We start from the raw sequence: 17,321 nt of genomic DNA, 5'->3' as shown, positions 1-17,321 counted from the left end.
GAGTGACTACGGACAGTCTAATAAACAGAGATACGACAGCAGAGTGACTACGACAGCAGAGTGACTACAGACAGTCTGATGAACAGAGATACGACAGCAGAGTGACGACAGACAGTCTGATAAACAGAGATACGACAGCATAGTGACTACGACAGCAGAGTGACTACAGAGACTACAGACAGCAGCAGTGACTATACAGACAGTCTGATATACAGAGATACGACAGCAGAGTGACTACAGACAGTCTGATAAACAGAGATGACAGCAGAGTGACTACAGACAGCAGAGTGACTACAGACAGTCTGATAAACATAGATAAAGCAGAGATGACAGTCTGAGAGTGACTAGTGACTAGACAGCAGAGTGACTACAGACAGTCTGATAAACAGAGATGACAGCAGAGTGACTACAGACAGCAGAGAGACTACAGACAGTCTGATAAACATAGATGACAGCAGAGTGACTACGGACAGTCTGATAAACAGAGATACGACAGCAGAGTGACGACAGAGAGACTACAGACAGTCTGAAAAGCAAACAAACCTGTTGCTATCCTGTGGAAGATGACGGGGATCTGGTCTCTGGTGACTAGAACTTCATCCTCGTTCTCAGAGTTTGACACGTATGTATTGTCTGGGTTGGGAAAAGAAGAAAGAAGACAGTTAATTTGGAGGCTAACTAAGATAAGTGCTCATAACTCATATACAGTTCACGTCGGAAGTTGAGTCAAATACATTTAAACTCAGTTTTTCACAATTCCTGACATTTAATCAGTAAAAATCCCCTGTCTTAGGTCAGTTAGGATAACCACTTTATTTTAAGAATGTGAAATGTCAGAATAATAGTAGAGAGAATGATTTATTTCAGCTTTTATTTCTTTCATCACATTCCCAGTGGGTTAGAAGTTTACATACTCAATTAGCATTTGGTAGCATTGCCTTTAAATTGTTTAACTTGGGTCAAACGTTTTGGGTAGCATTCCACAAGCTTCCCACAAGAAGTTGCGTGAATTTTGGCCCATTCCTCCTGACAGAGCTGGTGTAACTGAGTCAGGTTTGTAGGCCTCCTTGCTTGCACACGCCTTTTCAGTTCTGCCCACAAATTTTCTAAAGGATTGAGGTAAGGGCTTTGTGATGGCCACTCCAGTACCTTGACTTTGTTGTCCTTAAGCCATTTTGCCACAACTTTGGAAGGATGCTTGGGGTCATTGTCCATTTGGAAGACCCATTTGCGACCAAGCTTTAACTTCATGACCGATGTCTTGAGATTGTTGCTTCAATATATCCACATAATTTTACTGCCTCATGATGCCATCAATTTTGTGAAATGCACCAGTCCCTCCTGCAGCAAAGCACCCCCACAACATGATGCTGCCACCCCCATGCTTCACGGTTGAGATGGTGTTCTTTTGCTTGCAAGCCTCCCCCTTTTTCCTCCAAACATAACGATGGTCATTATGGTGAAACTGTTCTTTTTTAGTTTCATCACATCAGGGGACATTGTCCCCATCTGCAGGTGCAAACCGTAGTCTGGCTTTTTTTGATGGCGGTTTAGGAGCAGTGGCTTCTTCCTTGCTGAGCGGCCTTTCATGTTATGTCGATATAGGACTCGTTTTACTGTGGATATAGATACTTTTGTACCTGTTTTGTCCAGCATCTTCACAAGGTCCTTTGCTGTTGTTCTGGAATTGATTTGCACTTTTCCGCACCAAAGTACATTAATCTATAGGAGACAGAACGCATCTCCTTCCTGAGCGGTATGATGGCTGTGTGGTCCCATGGTGTTTATACTTGTGTACTATTGCTTCTACATATGAACATGGTACCTTCAGGTGTTTGGAAAATGCTCCCAAGGATAAACCAGACTTGTCGAGGTCTACAATTGTTTTTCTGAGATCTTGGCTGATTTCTTTTGATTTTCTCATGATGTCAAGCAAAGAGGCACTGAGTTTGAAGGTAGGCCTTGAAATACATCCACAGGTACACCTCCAATTGACTCAAATTATGTCAATTAGTCTATCAGAAGCTTCTAAAGCCATGACATTGTTTTCTGTAATTTTCCAAGCTGTTTAAAGGCATAGTCAACTTAGTGTATGTAAACTTCTGACCCACTGGAATTGTGATACAGTGAATTAATCTGTCTGTAAACAACTGTTGGAAAAATTACTTGTGTCATGCACAAAGTAGATATCCTAACAGACTTTCCAAAACTATAGTTTGTTAACAAGAAATTTGTGGAGTGGTTGAAAAATGAGCTTTATTGACTCCAACCTAAGTGTATGTAAACTTCCGACTTCAACTGTATCACGTTGAACTAGATAAGTGCTCATAACCCGTATATCACAGTCAACTAGAGAAGTACTCATAACCCATATACAGTGGGGCAAAAAAGTATTTGGTCAGCCACCAATTGTGCAAGTTCTCCCACTTAAAAAGATGAGAGAGGCCTGTAATTTTCATCATAGGTACACTTCAACTATGACAGACAAAATGAGGAAAAAAAATCCAGAAAATCACATTGTAGGATTTTTAATTAATTTATTTACAAATTATGGTGGAAAATAAGTATATAATAAGTATCCTGTCTCGAAGCTCTACGGACAATTCCTTTGACCTCCAGGCTTGGTTTCTGCTCTGACATGTACTGTCAACTGTGGGACCTAATATAGACAGGTGTGTGCCATTCCAAATCATGTCCAATCAATTTAATTTACCACAGGTTGTTGTGGAAACATCTCAAGGATGATCAATGGAAACAGGATGCACCTGAGCTCAGTTTCAAGTCTCATAGCAAAGGGTCTGAATACTTACGTAAATAAGGTATGCATTTTCGTTTTTTTTATATATATATATATATATATATATAAATGTGCAAACCATTTCTAAAAACCTGTTTTTGTTTTGTCATCAAGGGGTATTGTGATGTCATCATTGGGTATTGTGATGTCATCATGGGGTATTGTGTGTAGAGTGCTAGGTATTTTGATTTATTTAATCAATTTTAGAATAAGGCTGTAACGTAACAAAATGTGGAAAAAGTCAAGGAGTCTGAATACTTCCCGAATGCACTGTAATTTAAAAAACAAGTCGCTAGGTGTAGGCATGTCCATAAGTAAATATGTAAACTGGGATAAGACTAAAGAGTTAATCAGGGTAAACTGGGATATGACTAAAGAGTTTATCATGGTGATTTTTCCACAAATAGACCGGTATTATCCTTTCCATGGTTGCAACAGCTTTTCTATTTTTGCTATACTTTCTATTCAAATGTATTATAGTGAGATCCTTTCTTTCTTTCGGGATATGAATACCAAGTATGTCCACTTCACCGACAGACCGTTTTATTGGTATACTACACAGTAATGTAAAGTTTTATCATAATTTGGTTGTAATCCAAAAATAACAATCCAGAAGGTTATATTATTTTGTCATAATGATGAAAATAATTCTCGTTACCAGCTGTCCATCCGTGGGATTAAAACGACATCCAACTGTCACTAGTTCCATTTTTATGTGATGTATTTTCTAGCCAATCAGGAATGCTGGACTAAAGAAGCGCACTCCATATTCTTTCAAACTAAAATTGTTTATGCTCCTTTAAACATTGTCTAGGCTTGCACAAGTATTCACCCCCCTTGGCATTTTTCCTATTTTGATGCATTACAACCTGTAATTTGAAATGATTTTTATTTGGATTTCATGTAATGAACATACACAAAATAATCCAAATTGATCAAGTGAAATGAAAAAAAAAATGGTTTCAAAAAATTTAAAATGTAAAACGGAAAAGTGGTGCCAATTACTTTCAGAAGTCACATAATTAGTTAAATAAAGTCCACCTGTGTGCAAACTAAGTGTCAGATGATCTGTCACATATTCTCAGTATATATACACCTGTTCTGAAAGGCCTCAGAGTCTGCAACACCACTAAGCAAGCGGCATCATGAAGACCAAGGATCTCTCCAAACAGGTTAGGGACAAAGTTGTGGAGAAGTACAGATCAGGGTTGGGTTCTAAAAAATATATTTGAAGCTTTGAACATCCCACGGAGCACCATTAAATCCATCTTAAAAAATGACAAGAACATGGCATCACAACAAACCTGCCAAGAGAGGGCTGACCACCAAAACTCACGGACCAGGCAAGGAGGGCATTAATCAGAGAGGCAATAAAGAGACCAAAGATAACCCTGAAGGAGCTGAAAAGCTTCACCGTGGAGATTGGATTCTCTGTCCATAGGACCACTTTAAGCTGTACACTCCAGAGCTAGGCTTTACGGAAGAGTGGCCAGAAAAAAGCCATAGTTTAAAGAAAGAAATAAACAAACACGTTTGGTGTTCACCAAAAGGCATGTGGGAGACTCACCAAACATGGAAGGAGGTACTCTGGTTAGATGAGACTTAAATTGAGCTTTTTGGCCATCAAGGAAAACGCTATGTCTGGCACAAACCCAACACCTCTCATCACCCCGAGAACACTATCCCTACAGTGAAGCATGGGGGTGTCAGCATCATGCTGTGGGGATGTTTTTCATCGGCAGGGACTGGGAAACTTGTCAGAATTGAAGGAATGATGCATGTCGCTAAATACAGGGAAATACTTGAGGGAAACCTGTTTCAGTATTCCAGAGATTTGAGACTGGGACGGATGTTCACCTTCCAGCAGGACAATGACCCTAAGGATACTGCTAAAGCAACACTCGGTGGTTTAAGGGGAAACATTTAAATGTTTTGGAATGGCCTAGTCAAAGTCCAGACCTAAATCCAATTGAGAATCTGTGGTATGACTTAAAGATTGCTGTACACCAGCGGAACCCATCCAACTTTAAGGTGCTGGAGCAGTTTAGCCTTGAAGAATGGGCAAAAATCCCAGTGGCTAGATGTTCCAAACTTATAGAGACATACCCCAAGAGACTTGCAGCTGTAATCGGGGGGGGGGTGAATAGTTATGCACGCTCAAATTCTGTTTTTTTGCCTTATTTCTTATTTGTTTCACAATTTTAAAAAATCTGTTGCACCTTCAAAGTGGAAGGCATGTCGTGTAAATCAAATGATACAACCACCCCCAAAATCAATTTTAATTCCAGGTTGTAAGGCAACAAAATAGGGAAAATGCCAAAGGGGGTGAATACTTTTGCAAGCCATATAGAACCCTATTACCTTAACTAACTGGTGCCCCCGCACATTGGCTCTGTGCCAGCACTGTGCCAGTACCCCCTGTATATAGCCTTGTTACTGTTATTTTCTTGTTGCTCATTAATTATGTTATTTTTTTATATTTTCTTCAGTTTATTTACTAAATACTTGAACACTTTTTTCTTAACTGCATTATTGGTTAAGGGCTTGTAAAGTAAGCATTTCACTGTTGTAATCGGCGCATGTGACAAATAAAATTCCATTTGTTTTGCTAGTACAGACTGGGATTCATCCGATAGCTTTAAGGAGTTTACCACAACAGTCACAGACTTCATCAATAAGTGTATAGACAATGTCGTCCCCAAAGTGACTGTAAGAAACCAAAAACGATGGTTTACAGGTCAAATCCCCTAAAGGCGACCGCTTACAAGGAAAGGTACATGCTGTATTATTGACTGTATGTTTGTTTACTCCATGTGTATCTCTGTGTTGTTGTACGTGTCGAACTGCTTTGCTTTATCTTGGCCAGGTCGCAGTTATAAATGAGAACTTGTTCTCAACTGGCCTACCTGGTTAAATAAAGGTGTTCTCAACTAGCCTACCTGGTTAAATAAAGGTGTTCTCAACTGGCCTACCTGGTTAAATAAAGGTGTTCTCAACTGGCCTACCTGGTTAAATAAAGGTGTTCTCAACTAGCCTACCTGGTTAAATAAAGGTGTTCTCAACTGCCTACCTGGTTAACTAACTGCCTACCTGGTTAAATAAAGGTGTTCTCAACTGGCCTACCTGGTTAAATAAAGGTGTTCTCAACTGGCTACCTGGTTAAATAAAGGTGTTCTCAACTTGCCTACCTGGTTAAATAAAGGTGTTCTCAACTTGCCTACCTGGTTAAATAAAGGTGTTCTCAACTAGCCTACCTGGTTAAATAAAGGTGTTCTCAACTAGCCTACCTGGTTAAATAAAGGTAAAATAAATAAAAACATGGACACATGCAAAACAAAAACAGCCTGTTATGACCTTCAAGACATCAAACAAGCAAAAGGACAATATAGGAGGTGGTTAGAATCCGATTACACCTGCTCCAACGCTTGTCATATGTGGCTTACAGACGATAACGGATTACAAAAGGGAAACCCAGCGATGCAGAACTCCCAAATGAGCTAAATGCTTTTTGAGGAATATAACACTGCGCCTTGTGTTAAAGACCTTGTTTTTCCAGATGACTGATCTCACCGATGTGAGAGGTTAAACAGGTTAACAATCACAAGGCCGCCGTGGAAGGGTTCTCAAAGCACAGACCAGCTGGCAACGGTCTTCACAGACCAGCTGGCAACGGTCTTCACAGACCAGCTGGCAACTGTCTTCACAGACCAGCTGGCAACTGTCTTCACAGACCAGCTGGCAACTGTCTTCACAGACCAGCTGGCAACTGTCTTCACAGACCAGCTGGCAACGGTCTTCACATTTTCAATCTCTCCTGGTCCCAGTCCCAACATGTTTCAAGCTGACCACCATTCTCCCAGTTCCCAAGAGTTCCGAGGTAACCTGCCTAAATGACTATCGTCCTGTAGCACTCACATCGGGAATTATGAAGCTGGTCATGACACACATCTACACCATCATCTAATTCGCATACCACCCCAACATACCACCCCAACAGAGCCACAGATGATGCAATCAACTGCACTTCACACTGCAAGAGGGGAAATAACTAACTAGAGAATGCTGTTAATTGACTACAAGCTCAGCGTTCAACACCATAGTGTCCTCCAAGCTCATCACCAAGCTTGGGAACCTGGGAGTGAACCCCTCCTTCTCTGCAATTGTATCCTGGACTTCCTGACGGGCCGGGCCCCAGGTGGTGAGGATAGGCAACAACACCTCCGTCACGCTGACCTTCAACATGGGAGCCCCTCAGGGTTGTGTGCTTAGTCCCCTCCTGTACTCCCTGTTCACCCACGACTGCATTGCCACACACAACTCCAACACCATCATCAAGTTTGCTGACGACAACGTTGGTAGAACTAATCTCCGACCGTGATGAGTCAGCCAACAGGGAGGTCAGAGACAACCTCTCCCTCGACGTCAGTAAGAACAAGGAGTTGATTGTGGACTACAGGAGAAAGACGGGAGAGTACGCCCTCATCCACATCAAAAGGGCTGTTGTGAAGTGGGTCGAAAGGTTAAAGTTCCTTGGTGTCCCCATCACTAAGGACTTAACATAATCCACACACACCAGGGCAGTCGTGAAAATGGCACGGCAGTACCTCTCCCCCACAGGAGCCCTCGTCTCCTCAAAAACGTTCTACAGCTGACACGACGGTGGCAGGCCTTAACTGGACTATAGGAACTATAGATCGTGGACTATAGGAAAAAGAGGGGAGAGCACACCTCCATCTACATTGTAAGGACTTAACATGGTCATCACTAGGGTTGCAAAGGGTAGGAAAATTTCCGGTAAATTTACATAATTTATCCGGAACTTTTCCATGGGAAGTTAAGCCTGGGAATTTGGGGGATTTTGCTTAAATTCATCAAAAAAAAAGTTAGTTTATAACAGTGAACCTTTTTAGCGGGATACACATAAGAAAATTCTAGGTCTTCTGGCATATTTTGGTTAAACTATCCCCAATTCAATGGAATTGCAACCCTCTGCATGCATAGTGCATTCTTTCATCACATGTACAGTGCACTCTTCCATCACATGTACAGCTACTTCTCAATATCTCGCACACTAATGAGATGCTATTGAGCCCACACTACTACACTGTCTGAGCCAAGGACTACATGCTTTTTGTACATGGAATTACATTAGGGTTTTTTTTTACTATTTTTTTTTTTCAAATCTTTACAGGGAGGCATTTCACTGTAGCTAATGTAGAAGGAAAAGCTGTGTACATTTGCAAATACTGTGCCAAATCATATGTGAAGAATGCAACAAAAATGCAGAATTATCTGGTCAAGTGCATAAAGTTCCCTCAGCGCTCACAACAAGCAACCTCTGACAAAAGTCCTACTTCTATTCGAGGTGAAAATGATGAATCAGACACCTTTTCGATAGCAACAGCTCATGGTCCTCCTGGAATCAGAAGGTTTTTGACTCAATGGGGGAATGTAGTCAGAGAAATGCTGATGAATGTCTTGCTCGAGCTGTGTATGTAACTGGTTCACCTCTGATGCTCACAGGCAATGTGTATTGGAAGAGATTTATGAATGTTTCTTGCCCAGCATACACCCCGCCAACCAGACATGCTTTATCTACTAATTTGCTGGATGCAGAGTTCAACAGAGTTCAAGTGAAGGTCAAGCAAATCATAGAGAAAGCAGACTGTATTGCAATCATCTCTGATGGGCAGTCGAATGTTCGTGGGCAAGGAATAATTAACTACATCATCTCCAACCCTCAACCAGTATTCTACAAGAGCACAGACACAAGGGACAACAGACACACCGGTCTCTACATTGCAGATGAGCTGAAGGCAGTCATCAATGACCTTGGACCACAGAAGGTATATGCACTGGTGACAAACAATTCTGCGAACATGAAGGCTGCTTGGTTTAAAGTGGGAGGAGTCCTACCCTCACATCACACCCATTGGCTGTGCTGCTCATGCATTGAATCTGCTCCTCAAGCACATCATGGCACTGAAAACAATGGATACCAAGAGAGCCAAGGAAATGGTTAGGTATGTGAAGGGTCATCAAGTTATAGCAGCAATCTACCTCACCAAGCAAAGTGAGAAGAATAAGAGCACCACATTAAATCTGCCCAGCAACACCTGTTGGAGTGGTGTTGTTATCATGTTTAATAGTCTCCTGGAGGGGAAGGAGTGTCTACAAGAAATGGCTAATATGCCGATATGGACAGCCCCATCAAGAGGATCCTCCTAAATGATGTATTTTGGGAGAGAGCGGTAAGCAGCCTGAAACCTATAGCAGTAGCCAGTGCACGGATTGAAGGAGACAATGCCACCCAGTCTGATGTTCAGACTCTGCTTGCAGATGTAAGATAAGAAATCCAGACTGTCCTGCCCACTTCACTGTTGCTCCAAGCAGAGGAAACTGCAGTTCAGAAATACATCAAAAAAGTGTGAAGACTTCTGCCTGAAGCCCATACACACCACAGCATACATGCTGGACCCCAAGTATGCGGGCAAGAGCATCCTGTCTGGTGCAGTGATCAACAAGGCCTATGGTGTCATCACTGCCGTGTCTCGCCACCTTGTCCTGGATGAGGGCAAGGTTCTTGGCAGTCTGGCGAAGCACACTTCCAAGCAAGGGCTTTGGGATGGAAATGCAATATGGCAGTCATGCCAAACATCTCATCAGCCACCTGGACTATGTGGATCTGAGGTTCTTTCCCCTGTTGCCTCCATCATCCTCAAAATCCCACCAACATCAGCCACCTCAGAGAGCAACTGGTCCTTGTTTGGGAACACACACACCAAAGCACACAACAGGCTGACCAATACAAGGGTTGAAAGATTGGTGGCCATCCGTGCAAATTTGAGGCTTTTTGAGCCAAGGTTGGAAAGCGAGTGAAGATGAGGCCCCAGAGTCTAATGTTCAAGAGGTGGACCTTGAGGAGGTCCAGGGAGAAGACATGGAAGCCTGAGAGAAAGACAACCAAAACTTTATTTTCTATACTATCATTTTACAAATGTATGTTGAAAACGTTTTTGGGAGATGCGATGGATCATTGGGGATCATTCAGTGAAATCATCCCATGTGAAGAGTCAACTCATTTAATTAAAGTTCAATTCGTAACTAAATTGTTTTTTAAATTTCTAATGGAAGGATTTACTCATTTGCAGTTATGTGTACTTATAATAATGTAAAAAGTTTATGTTTCTGTCTCCATATGATATGGTAAACATATCCAATGCAATAAAACAATACATTTAAATAGTATTAAAACTAATTTGCATATATTTCTGTTAATTACCATATATTCCCGTTAATTACCATATATTCCCGTTAATTCCCACGGAAAGTTTCCACCTCTGAATATTCCCCAAAATGTGCAACCCTAGTCCTCACCAATGTTTCCTCATTTTTTTCACCACACTGATCAACATTCAGGTCTACTGAGCGCAAACTTGAACATTGTGAAAATTCTGTGCAACTTCCAGTGTGTGTTTCCTGTAAACATTGAGGCTTTACCCACTTTAAGTTACAGTTGTAGTTAACAGTGGCAAAGTAGGCTACTGTGGCTATGTGATCATAATGTAGGCCTACCAGAGTGGCCATTCATCAAAAACAATGGAAAAAATGCATCCCATAAAAACAGCTATTGTTTTAAATGTTATCATTCAACCTACAGTAGCAGCCAATATGTGGTGTGAAATGTACTGTAGGCCTACATTCCATGAGATTCTTGAAAAAAAGCATGCTGGGCTTGACATTAACCGGTTAATCCACTTCAAGGAAGTGACTGAAAATGTTGCAGTGTTTGATGCATGAAACCCCTATACAAAATGAAATGCATTATTCCCATACCGTTATTACAGAGTATCAGACAAATTATACTATTCTCTGCCTATTGGGTTACTCAAAATACAAAACTGCCCCTTCAAGACAAAAAGAAAGCTCTCTATCTATCTATCTATATATCTCTACCCTTTTCAAAGATGTTTAGACATCTACATGTTTTGTGCTCTTGCACTCCTCTTTTGCTGACTAAAAAGTTTCTAGAATTGGGCTAATAACTCACTAACTAGCAAAGGATATGAACAAATGGTCAAATGATCTATAACTACATGTAGCTTTCACTTTCATCTCAAAACAAGATTTACCCATCACTGCGCATTTACCGATCACCACTCATGCTGTAAACACAGTCCAGTTCAAAGTGAATGGCACAGAGGCATATACTGTAAGCATATGTCTATTTGCATATAGGGCTACTGCAGCTCTGATTGGTTATGGTCGTTCTAGCTATACAAAATCTCTTGCATGGACAACAGTGAGGAACCGCTGGAACATTGGGACAAACACAACACAGTCGAGAACAGGGTCTTCCCCTCAGGAGGCTGAAAGTTCTACAGCTGCACCATCGACTGGCTGCATCAAATCAAATTGTATTTGTCACGCGTGCCGAATACAACAGTGAAATGCTTACTTACAAGCCCTTAACCAACAATGCAGTTCAAGAAATTGAGTTGATAAAATATTTACTTAATAAACTAAAGTAAAAAAAAAAAAAAAGTTTTTAAATACCACGAAAATTACATAACAATAGGCTATATACAGGGAGTACCAATACCGAGTCAATGTGAGGGAGTACAGGTTAGTTGAGGTCATTTTTAAAGTGACTATGCATAGATAATAAAGAGTGAGTAGCAGCAGTGTAAAAACAGAGGTGGGCGGGGTCAATGTAAATAGTCCGGGTGGCCATTTAAAAATTTGTTCAGCAGTCTTATGGCTTGTGCATAGAAGCTGTTAAGGAGCCTATTGGTTCTAGACTTGGCGCTCCGGCACCGCTCGCCATGCAGTAGCAGAGAGACTGGGTGACTGGAGTCTTCAACAATTTTTCGGGCCTTCCTCTGACACCGCCTAGTATATAGGTTGTGGATTTCAGGAAGCTTGGCCCCAGTGATGTACTGGGCCGTACGCACTACCCTCTGTAGCGCCATTCGGTCAGATGCCGAGCAGTTGCCATACCGGGCGGTGATGCAACCAGTCAGGATGCGCTTGATGGTGCAGCTGTATAACTTTCTGCGGATCTGGGGACCCATGCCAAAACTTTTCAGTCTCCTGAGGGGGAAAAATTGTTGTAGTGCCCTCTTCACAACTGTCTTGGTAGGTTTCGACCGTGACAGTTTGTTGGTGATGTGGAATCCAAAGAACTTGAAACTCTCGACCCGCTCCACTTCAGCCCCGTCGATGTTAACGGGGGCCTGTTTGGCCCTCCTTTTCCTATAGTCTACTTCAGCCCCGTCGATGTCAACAGGGGCCTGTTTGGCCCTCCTTTTCCTATAGTCCACTTCAGCCCCGTCGATGTCAACGGGGGCCTGTTTGGCCCTCCTTTTCCTATAGTCCACGATCAGCTCTGTTGTCTTGCTCACATTGAGAAAGAGGTTGTTGTCCTGGTACCACACTGCCAGGTCTCTGACCTCCTCCCTATAGGCTGTCTCATCGTTTTTCGGTGATCAGGTCTACCACTGTTGTGTCGACAGCAAACTTAATGATGGTGTTGGAGTCGTGCTTGGGTCACACAGTCGTGGATGACCGAGGAGTACAGGAGGGGACCAAGCACCCACCCCTGAGGGGCCCCAGTGTTAAGAATCACAGTGGCAGATGTGTTGTTGCCTACCAACACCAGCTGGTGGCGGTCTGTCAAGAGGTCCAGAATCCAGTTGCAGAGGGATATGTTTAGTCCCAGGGTCCTTAGCTTAGTGGTGAACTTTGTGGGCACTATGGTGTTGAATGCCGAGCCGTAGTCAATTAACAGCATTCTCACATAGGCGTTCCTTTTCAGGTGGGAAGAAATGGAGTGCGTACAGATTGCCTGGGATGATGGTGTTGATGTGAGCCATGAACAGCCTTTCAAAGCACTTCATGGTTACCGGCATGAGTGCTATGGGGCGGTAATCATTTAGGCAGGTTACCTTCACTCTCTTGGGCATGGGGACTATGGTGGTCTGTTTGAAACAAGTAGGTATTACAGACTCGGTCAGAGAGAGGTTGAAAATGTCAGTGAAGATACCTGCCAGTTGGTTTGCGCATGCATTGAGTACACGTCTTGGTAATCCGTCTGACGCAGCGGCTTTGTGAATGTGACCTGTTTAAAGGTCTTGCTCACATCGGCTACGGAGAGCGTCATCACACAGTCGTCCAAAACAGCTGGTGCTCTCATGCATGCTTCAGTGTTTCTTGCCTCGAAGCAAGCATAAAAGGCATTTAGCTCATCTGGTAGGCTCGCATCACTTGGCAGCTCGCCATGTAATCCAAAATATTTTTCAAGCCTTGCCACATTCGACGAGCGTCAGAGCCGGTGTAGTAGGATTCAATCTTAGTCCTGTATTAACGCTTTGCTTGTTTGATGGTTTGTCTGAGGGCATAGTGAGATTTCTTATAAGCCTCCGGATTAGTGTCCCGCTCCTTGAAAGTGGCAGCTCTAGCCTTTAGCTCGGTGCAGATGTTACCTGTAATCCATGGCTTCTGGGTACCAGCATGTAGTCACTGTAGGGATGACGTCGTCGATGCACTGAGGTGGTGTACTCCTCCATTGGATGAATCACAGAACATATTCCAGTCTGTGCTAGCAAAACTGTCCTGTATCGTAGCATCCGCATCATCTGACCACTTCCATATTGAGCGAGTCACTGGTACTTCCTGCTTTAGTTTGTGCTTTTAAGCAGGAATCAGGAGGATAGAATTATGGTCAGATTTGCCAAATGGAGGGAGAGGGAGAGCTTTGTACACGTCTCTGTGTGTGGAGTAAAGGTAGTCTAGAGTTTATTCCCCCTCTGGTTAGACGTGACATGCTGGTAGAAATGAGGTAAAACGGATTTAAGTTTGCCTGCATTAAAGTCCTCGACTACTAGGAGCGCTGCTTCCGGATGATAATTTCATTGTTTGCTTTTGGCCTTTATTTCAGTCTTAGTGCCAGCATCGGTTTGAAGTGGTAAATAGACAGCTACAAATAATATAGATGGTAGATAGTGTGGTCAAATTCACTGCCCTTGACAACAAACCGCTACAGAGTGGGGTGCGGAAAAGCCCAGTACATCACTGGGGCCGAGCTCCCTGCCATCCAGGACCTCTACATTGGTGTCAGAGGAAGGCCCTGAAAAGTTGACAAAGACTCCAGCCAGCCAAGACATAGACTGCCGGGCGGTAGCAGGATGAACAAATTGTACCAGTGCATCAGCTCTCCGTATAACAGACTCCAAGACAACTTCTACCCTTGAATGAGTAGGCGTGTCCAAACTTTTGACTGGTACTGTACATATCTACACTACCAGTCAAACGTTTTAGAACACCTACTCATTCAAGGGTTTTTCTTTATTTTTACTATTTTCTACATTGTAGAATATCAAGACATCAAAACACATCCGGAATCATGTAGTAACCAACAAAGTGTTCAACAAATAGCCACCCTTAGCCTTGATGACATTTTTGCACACTCTTGACATTCTCTCAACCAGCTTCATGGGGTAGTCACCTGGAATGCATTTCAATTAATAGGTGTGCCTTGTTAAAAGTTAATTTGTGGAATTTCTTTCCTTCTTTAATGCGTTTGAGCCAATCAGTTGTGTTGTGACATGGCAGGGTGTTTACACAGAAGGTAGCCCTATTTGGTAAAAGACCAAGTCCATATTATGTTAAGAACAGCTCAAATAAGCAAAGAGAAACGACAGTCCAGCATTACTTTAAGACATGAAGTCAGTCATGTATAGCTAGCTCTACATTGATCTGGTACTGGTACTCCCTGTATATAGCTGTACATTGATCTGGTACTGGTACTCCCTGTATATAGCTCTACATTGATCTGGTACTCCCTGTATATAGCTCTACATTGATCTGGTACTGGTACTCCTGTATATAGCTCTACATTGATCTGGTACTGGTACTCCCTGTATATAGCTCTACATTGATCTGGTACTCCCTGTATATAGCATTGATCTGGTACTGGTACTCCTGTATATAGCTCTACATTGATCTGGTACTGGTACTCCTGTATATAGCTCTACATTGATCTGGTACTGGTACTCCCTGTATATAGTTGTACATTGATCTGGTACTGGTACTCCCTGTATATAGCTCTACATTGATCTGGTACTGGTACTCCCTGTATATAGCTGTACATTGATCTGGTACTGGTACTCCCTGTATATAGCTCTACATTGATCTGGTACTCCCTGTATATAGCTCTACATTGATCTGGTACTGGTACTCCCTGTATATAGCTCCACATTGATCTGGTACTCCCTGTATATAGCTCCACATTGATCTGGTACTGGTACTCCCTGTATATAGCTCTACATTGATCTGGTACTGGTACTCCCTGTATATAGCTCCACATTGATCTGGTACTCCCTGTATATAGCTCTACATTGATCTGGTACTGGTACTCCCTGTATATAGCTCTACATTGATCTGGTACTGGTACTCCCTGTATATAGCTGTACATTGATCTGGTACTGGTACTCCCTGTATATAGCTGTACATTGATCTGGTACTGGTACTCCCTGTATATAGCTCTACATTGATCTGGTACTGGTACTCCCTGTATATAGCTCTACATTGATCTGGTACTCCCTGTATATAGCTCTACATTGATCTGGTACTGGTACTCCCTGTATATAGCTCCACATTGATCTGGTACTCCCTGTATATAGCTCCACATTGATCTGGTAGTCCCTGTATATAGCTCTACATTGATCTGGTACTCCCTGTATATAGCTCCACATTGATCTGGTACTCCCTGTATATAGCTCCACACTGATCTGGTACTTCCTGTATATAGCTCCACATTGATCTGGTACTTCCTGTATATAGCTCCACATTGATCTGGTACTTCCTGTATATAGCTCCACATTGATCTGGTACTTCCTGTATATAGCTCCACATTGATCTGGTACTTCCTGTATATAGCTCCACATTGATCTGGTACTTCCTGTATATAGCTCCACATTGATCTGGTACTTCCTGTATATAGCTCCACATTGATCTGGTACTTCCTGTATATAGCTCCACATTGATCTGGTACTTCCTGTATATAGCTCCACATTGATCTGGTACTTCCTGTATATAGCTCCACATTGATCTGGTACTTCCTGTATATAGCTCCACTGCATCATTGGGAAGATAACATCTGACAAATACATTTTGACTATATTCCGTTTGTAGTGAACTACATTTGGTGGGTGGCAGAGTCCTAGGGGCACTATATAGGGAATAGGGTGCCAGAGTCCAAGTAGCACTATATAGGGAATAGGGTGCCATTGGGGATGGATCCTCTATAGTTTTAGAATCTACGGAGGCCTTGTGCAACAAGTGCCATGGTCTTATTGGACGCTCCCAAGCACTGAGTCCCGATGTGAGTCACTCAAGCCTGAGGTTAGAGGTCAGGGGTCAGTCAACTAATATCATGCATCATGGCAGCTCAGGATTTAATATAAGATATGATAATATGATCACATCATACCTAGATGGTGAGCTGGGTACATCTCTGTGAATATGACAAGACTTCTCACACTGTGCACTTATTTGTTTCTATGGTAGTATAATGGACGACAGCCATGCAGAGACACACAGTGAGCTCATGTCGAAACAGTGAAGACGCAGTCTCTTACCTGGGTAGTCATCAGAGACGTGCACAGAGTACGACACCCTGAGGGAGAAGAGAGGAAACATTACCACATAATATCACCGTTATCATCCATCAAATTCCTTTACAAAAGCCCCCATTCACGTCAACAGTTGTCAGAGTGACAGAACGAGGCAGGTGTGAACAGTAGCTATCAAGAGTTACAGTAAACTGAAAAAAAATACCCAGAAACCAGTTGGGCTTATAAACCAGTGCATTACTGTATCGTCTCTCCTGTGATCTGAGTGTGTAGGCTTCAATAAGATCCTAAATGAACCTGACGCAATAGTTCCTGGTTGACTTAACGCTGGAGCCGGTGAAACTGGAAGCCTGAGCGGCTCTGTGTGGCTCAATGGATCATCAGGCGCATTGGCAGCCAGCCCCCCTTTGGCCCATTTCCTCACTCCCACCCCACCCCCACCCCCATACTCCACGACCCAGCGATGTCTGGCTGACGGTGACATACTGCAGTACCGGATGCCAGCCAGCAATGGCTGGCTGATGGTCACAGTGCAGTACATTAATCTCTTAGCTACTTCATGTTGCTAACATATTCATTCTTCGCCTATTTGGCATTGATTTAGAAGATTCTGTTGCACAAACAACATGCAGATTACAGCCTACACCATCACTGGTATCAGGCTATATAGCTAGCTACGCTTGCTCTGACTCAGAACATTGATTAACTAGCTAGCTACGCTTGCTCTGACTCAGAACATTGATTAACTAGCTATCTGCGCTTGCTCTGACTCAGAACATTGATTAACTAGCTAGCTGCGCTTGCTCTGACTCAGAACATTGATTAACTAGCTAGCTACTCTTGCTCTGACTCAGAACATTGATTAACTAGCTAGCTAGCAGCTAACTAAA

The 17,321-nt window shown here is 42.7% G+C and overlaps 1 protein-coding gene across 5 annotated transcripts in view; it reads right to left on the bottom strand.

Annotated features, from left to right (window-relative positions):
- The window catches only part of LOC112236548 (protein mono-ADP-ribosyltransferase PARP8), a 96,493-nt gene that overhangs the window by 60,606 nt on the left and 18,566 nt on the right, over window positions 1–17,321 (bottom strand). For all 5 annotated transcript variants that reach the window (XR_006084774.1, XM_042331222.1, XM_042331221.1 and 2 more), the window contains exons 3-4: window positions 16,438–16,475; window positions 544–633 (exon numbers count right to left, since the gene is read on the bottom strand). Coding sequence is in view for 4 of the 5 variants with exons in the window: in XM_042331222.1 (XP_042187156.1) it covers window positions 544–633; window positions 16,438–16,475 (128 nt within the window). In the remaining variant the exon portion in view is untranslated. The remainder of the gene's footprint in view (window positions 1–543; window positions 634–16,437; window positions 16,476–17,321) is intronic.

The sequence above is a fragment of the Oncorhynchus tshawytscha genome, linkage group LG12, assembly GCF_018296145.1.
Source record: "Oncorhynchus tshawytscha isolate Ot180627B linkage group LG12, Otsh_v2.0, whole genome shotgun sequence".
NCBI classification, from domain to species: domain Eukaryota; kingdom Metazoa; phylum Chordata; class Actinopteri; order Salmoniformes; family Salmonidae; genus Oncorhynchus; species Oncorhynchus tshawytscha.
Note: the sequence above shows the minus strand (reverse complement) of the source record. Positions and strands in the feature narration are given on the sequence as shown.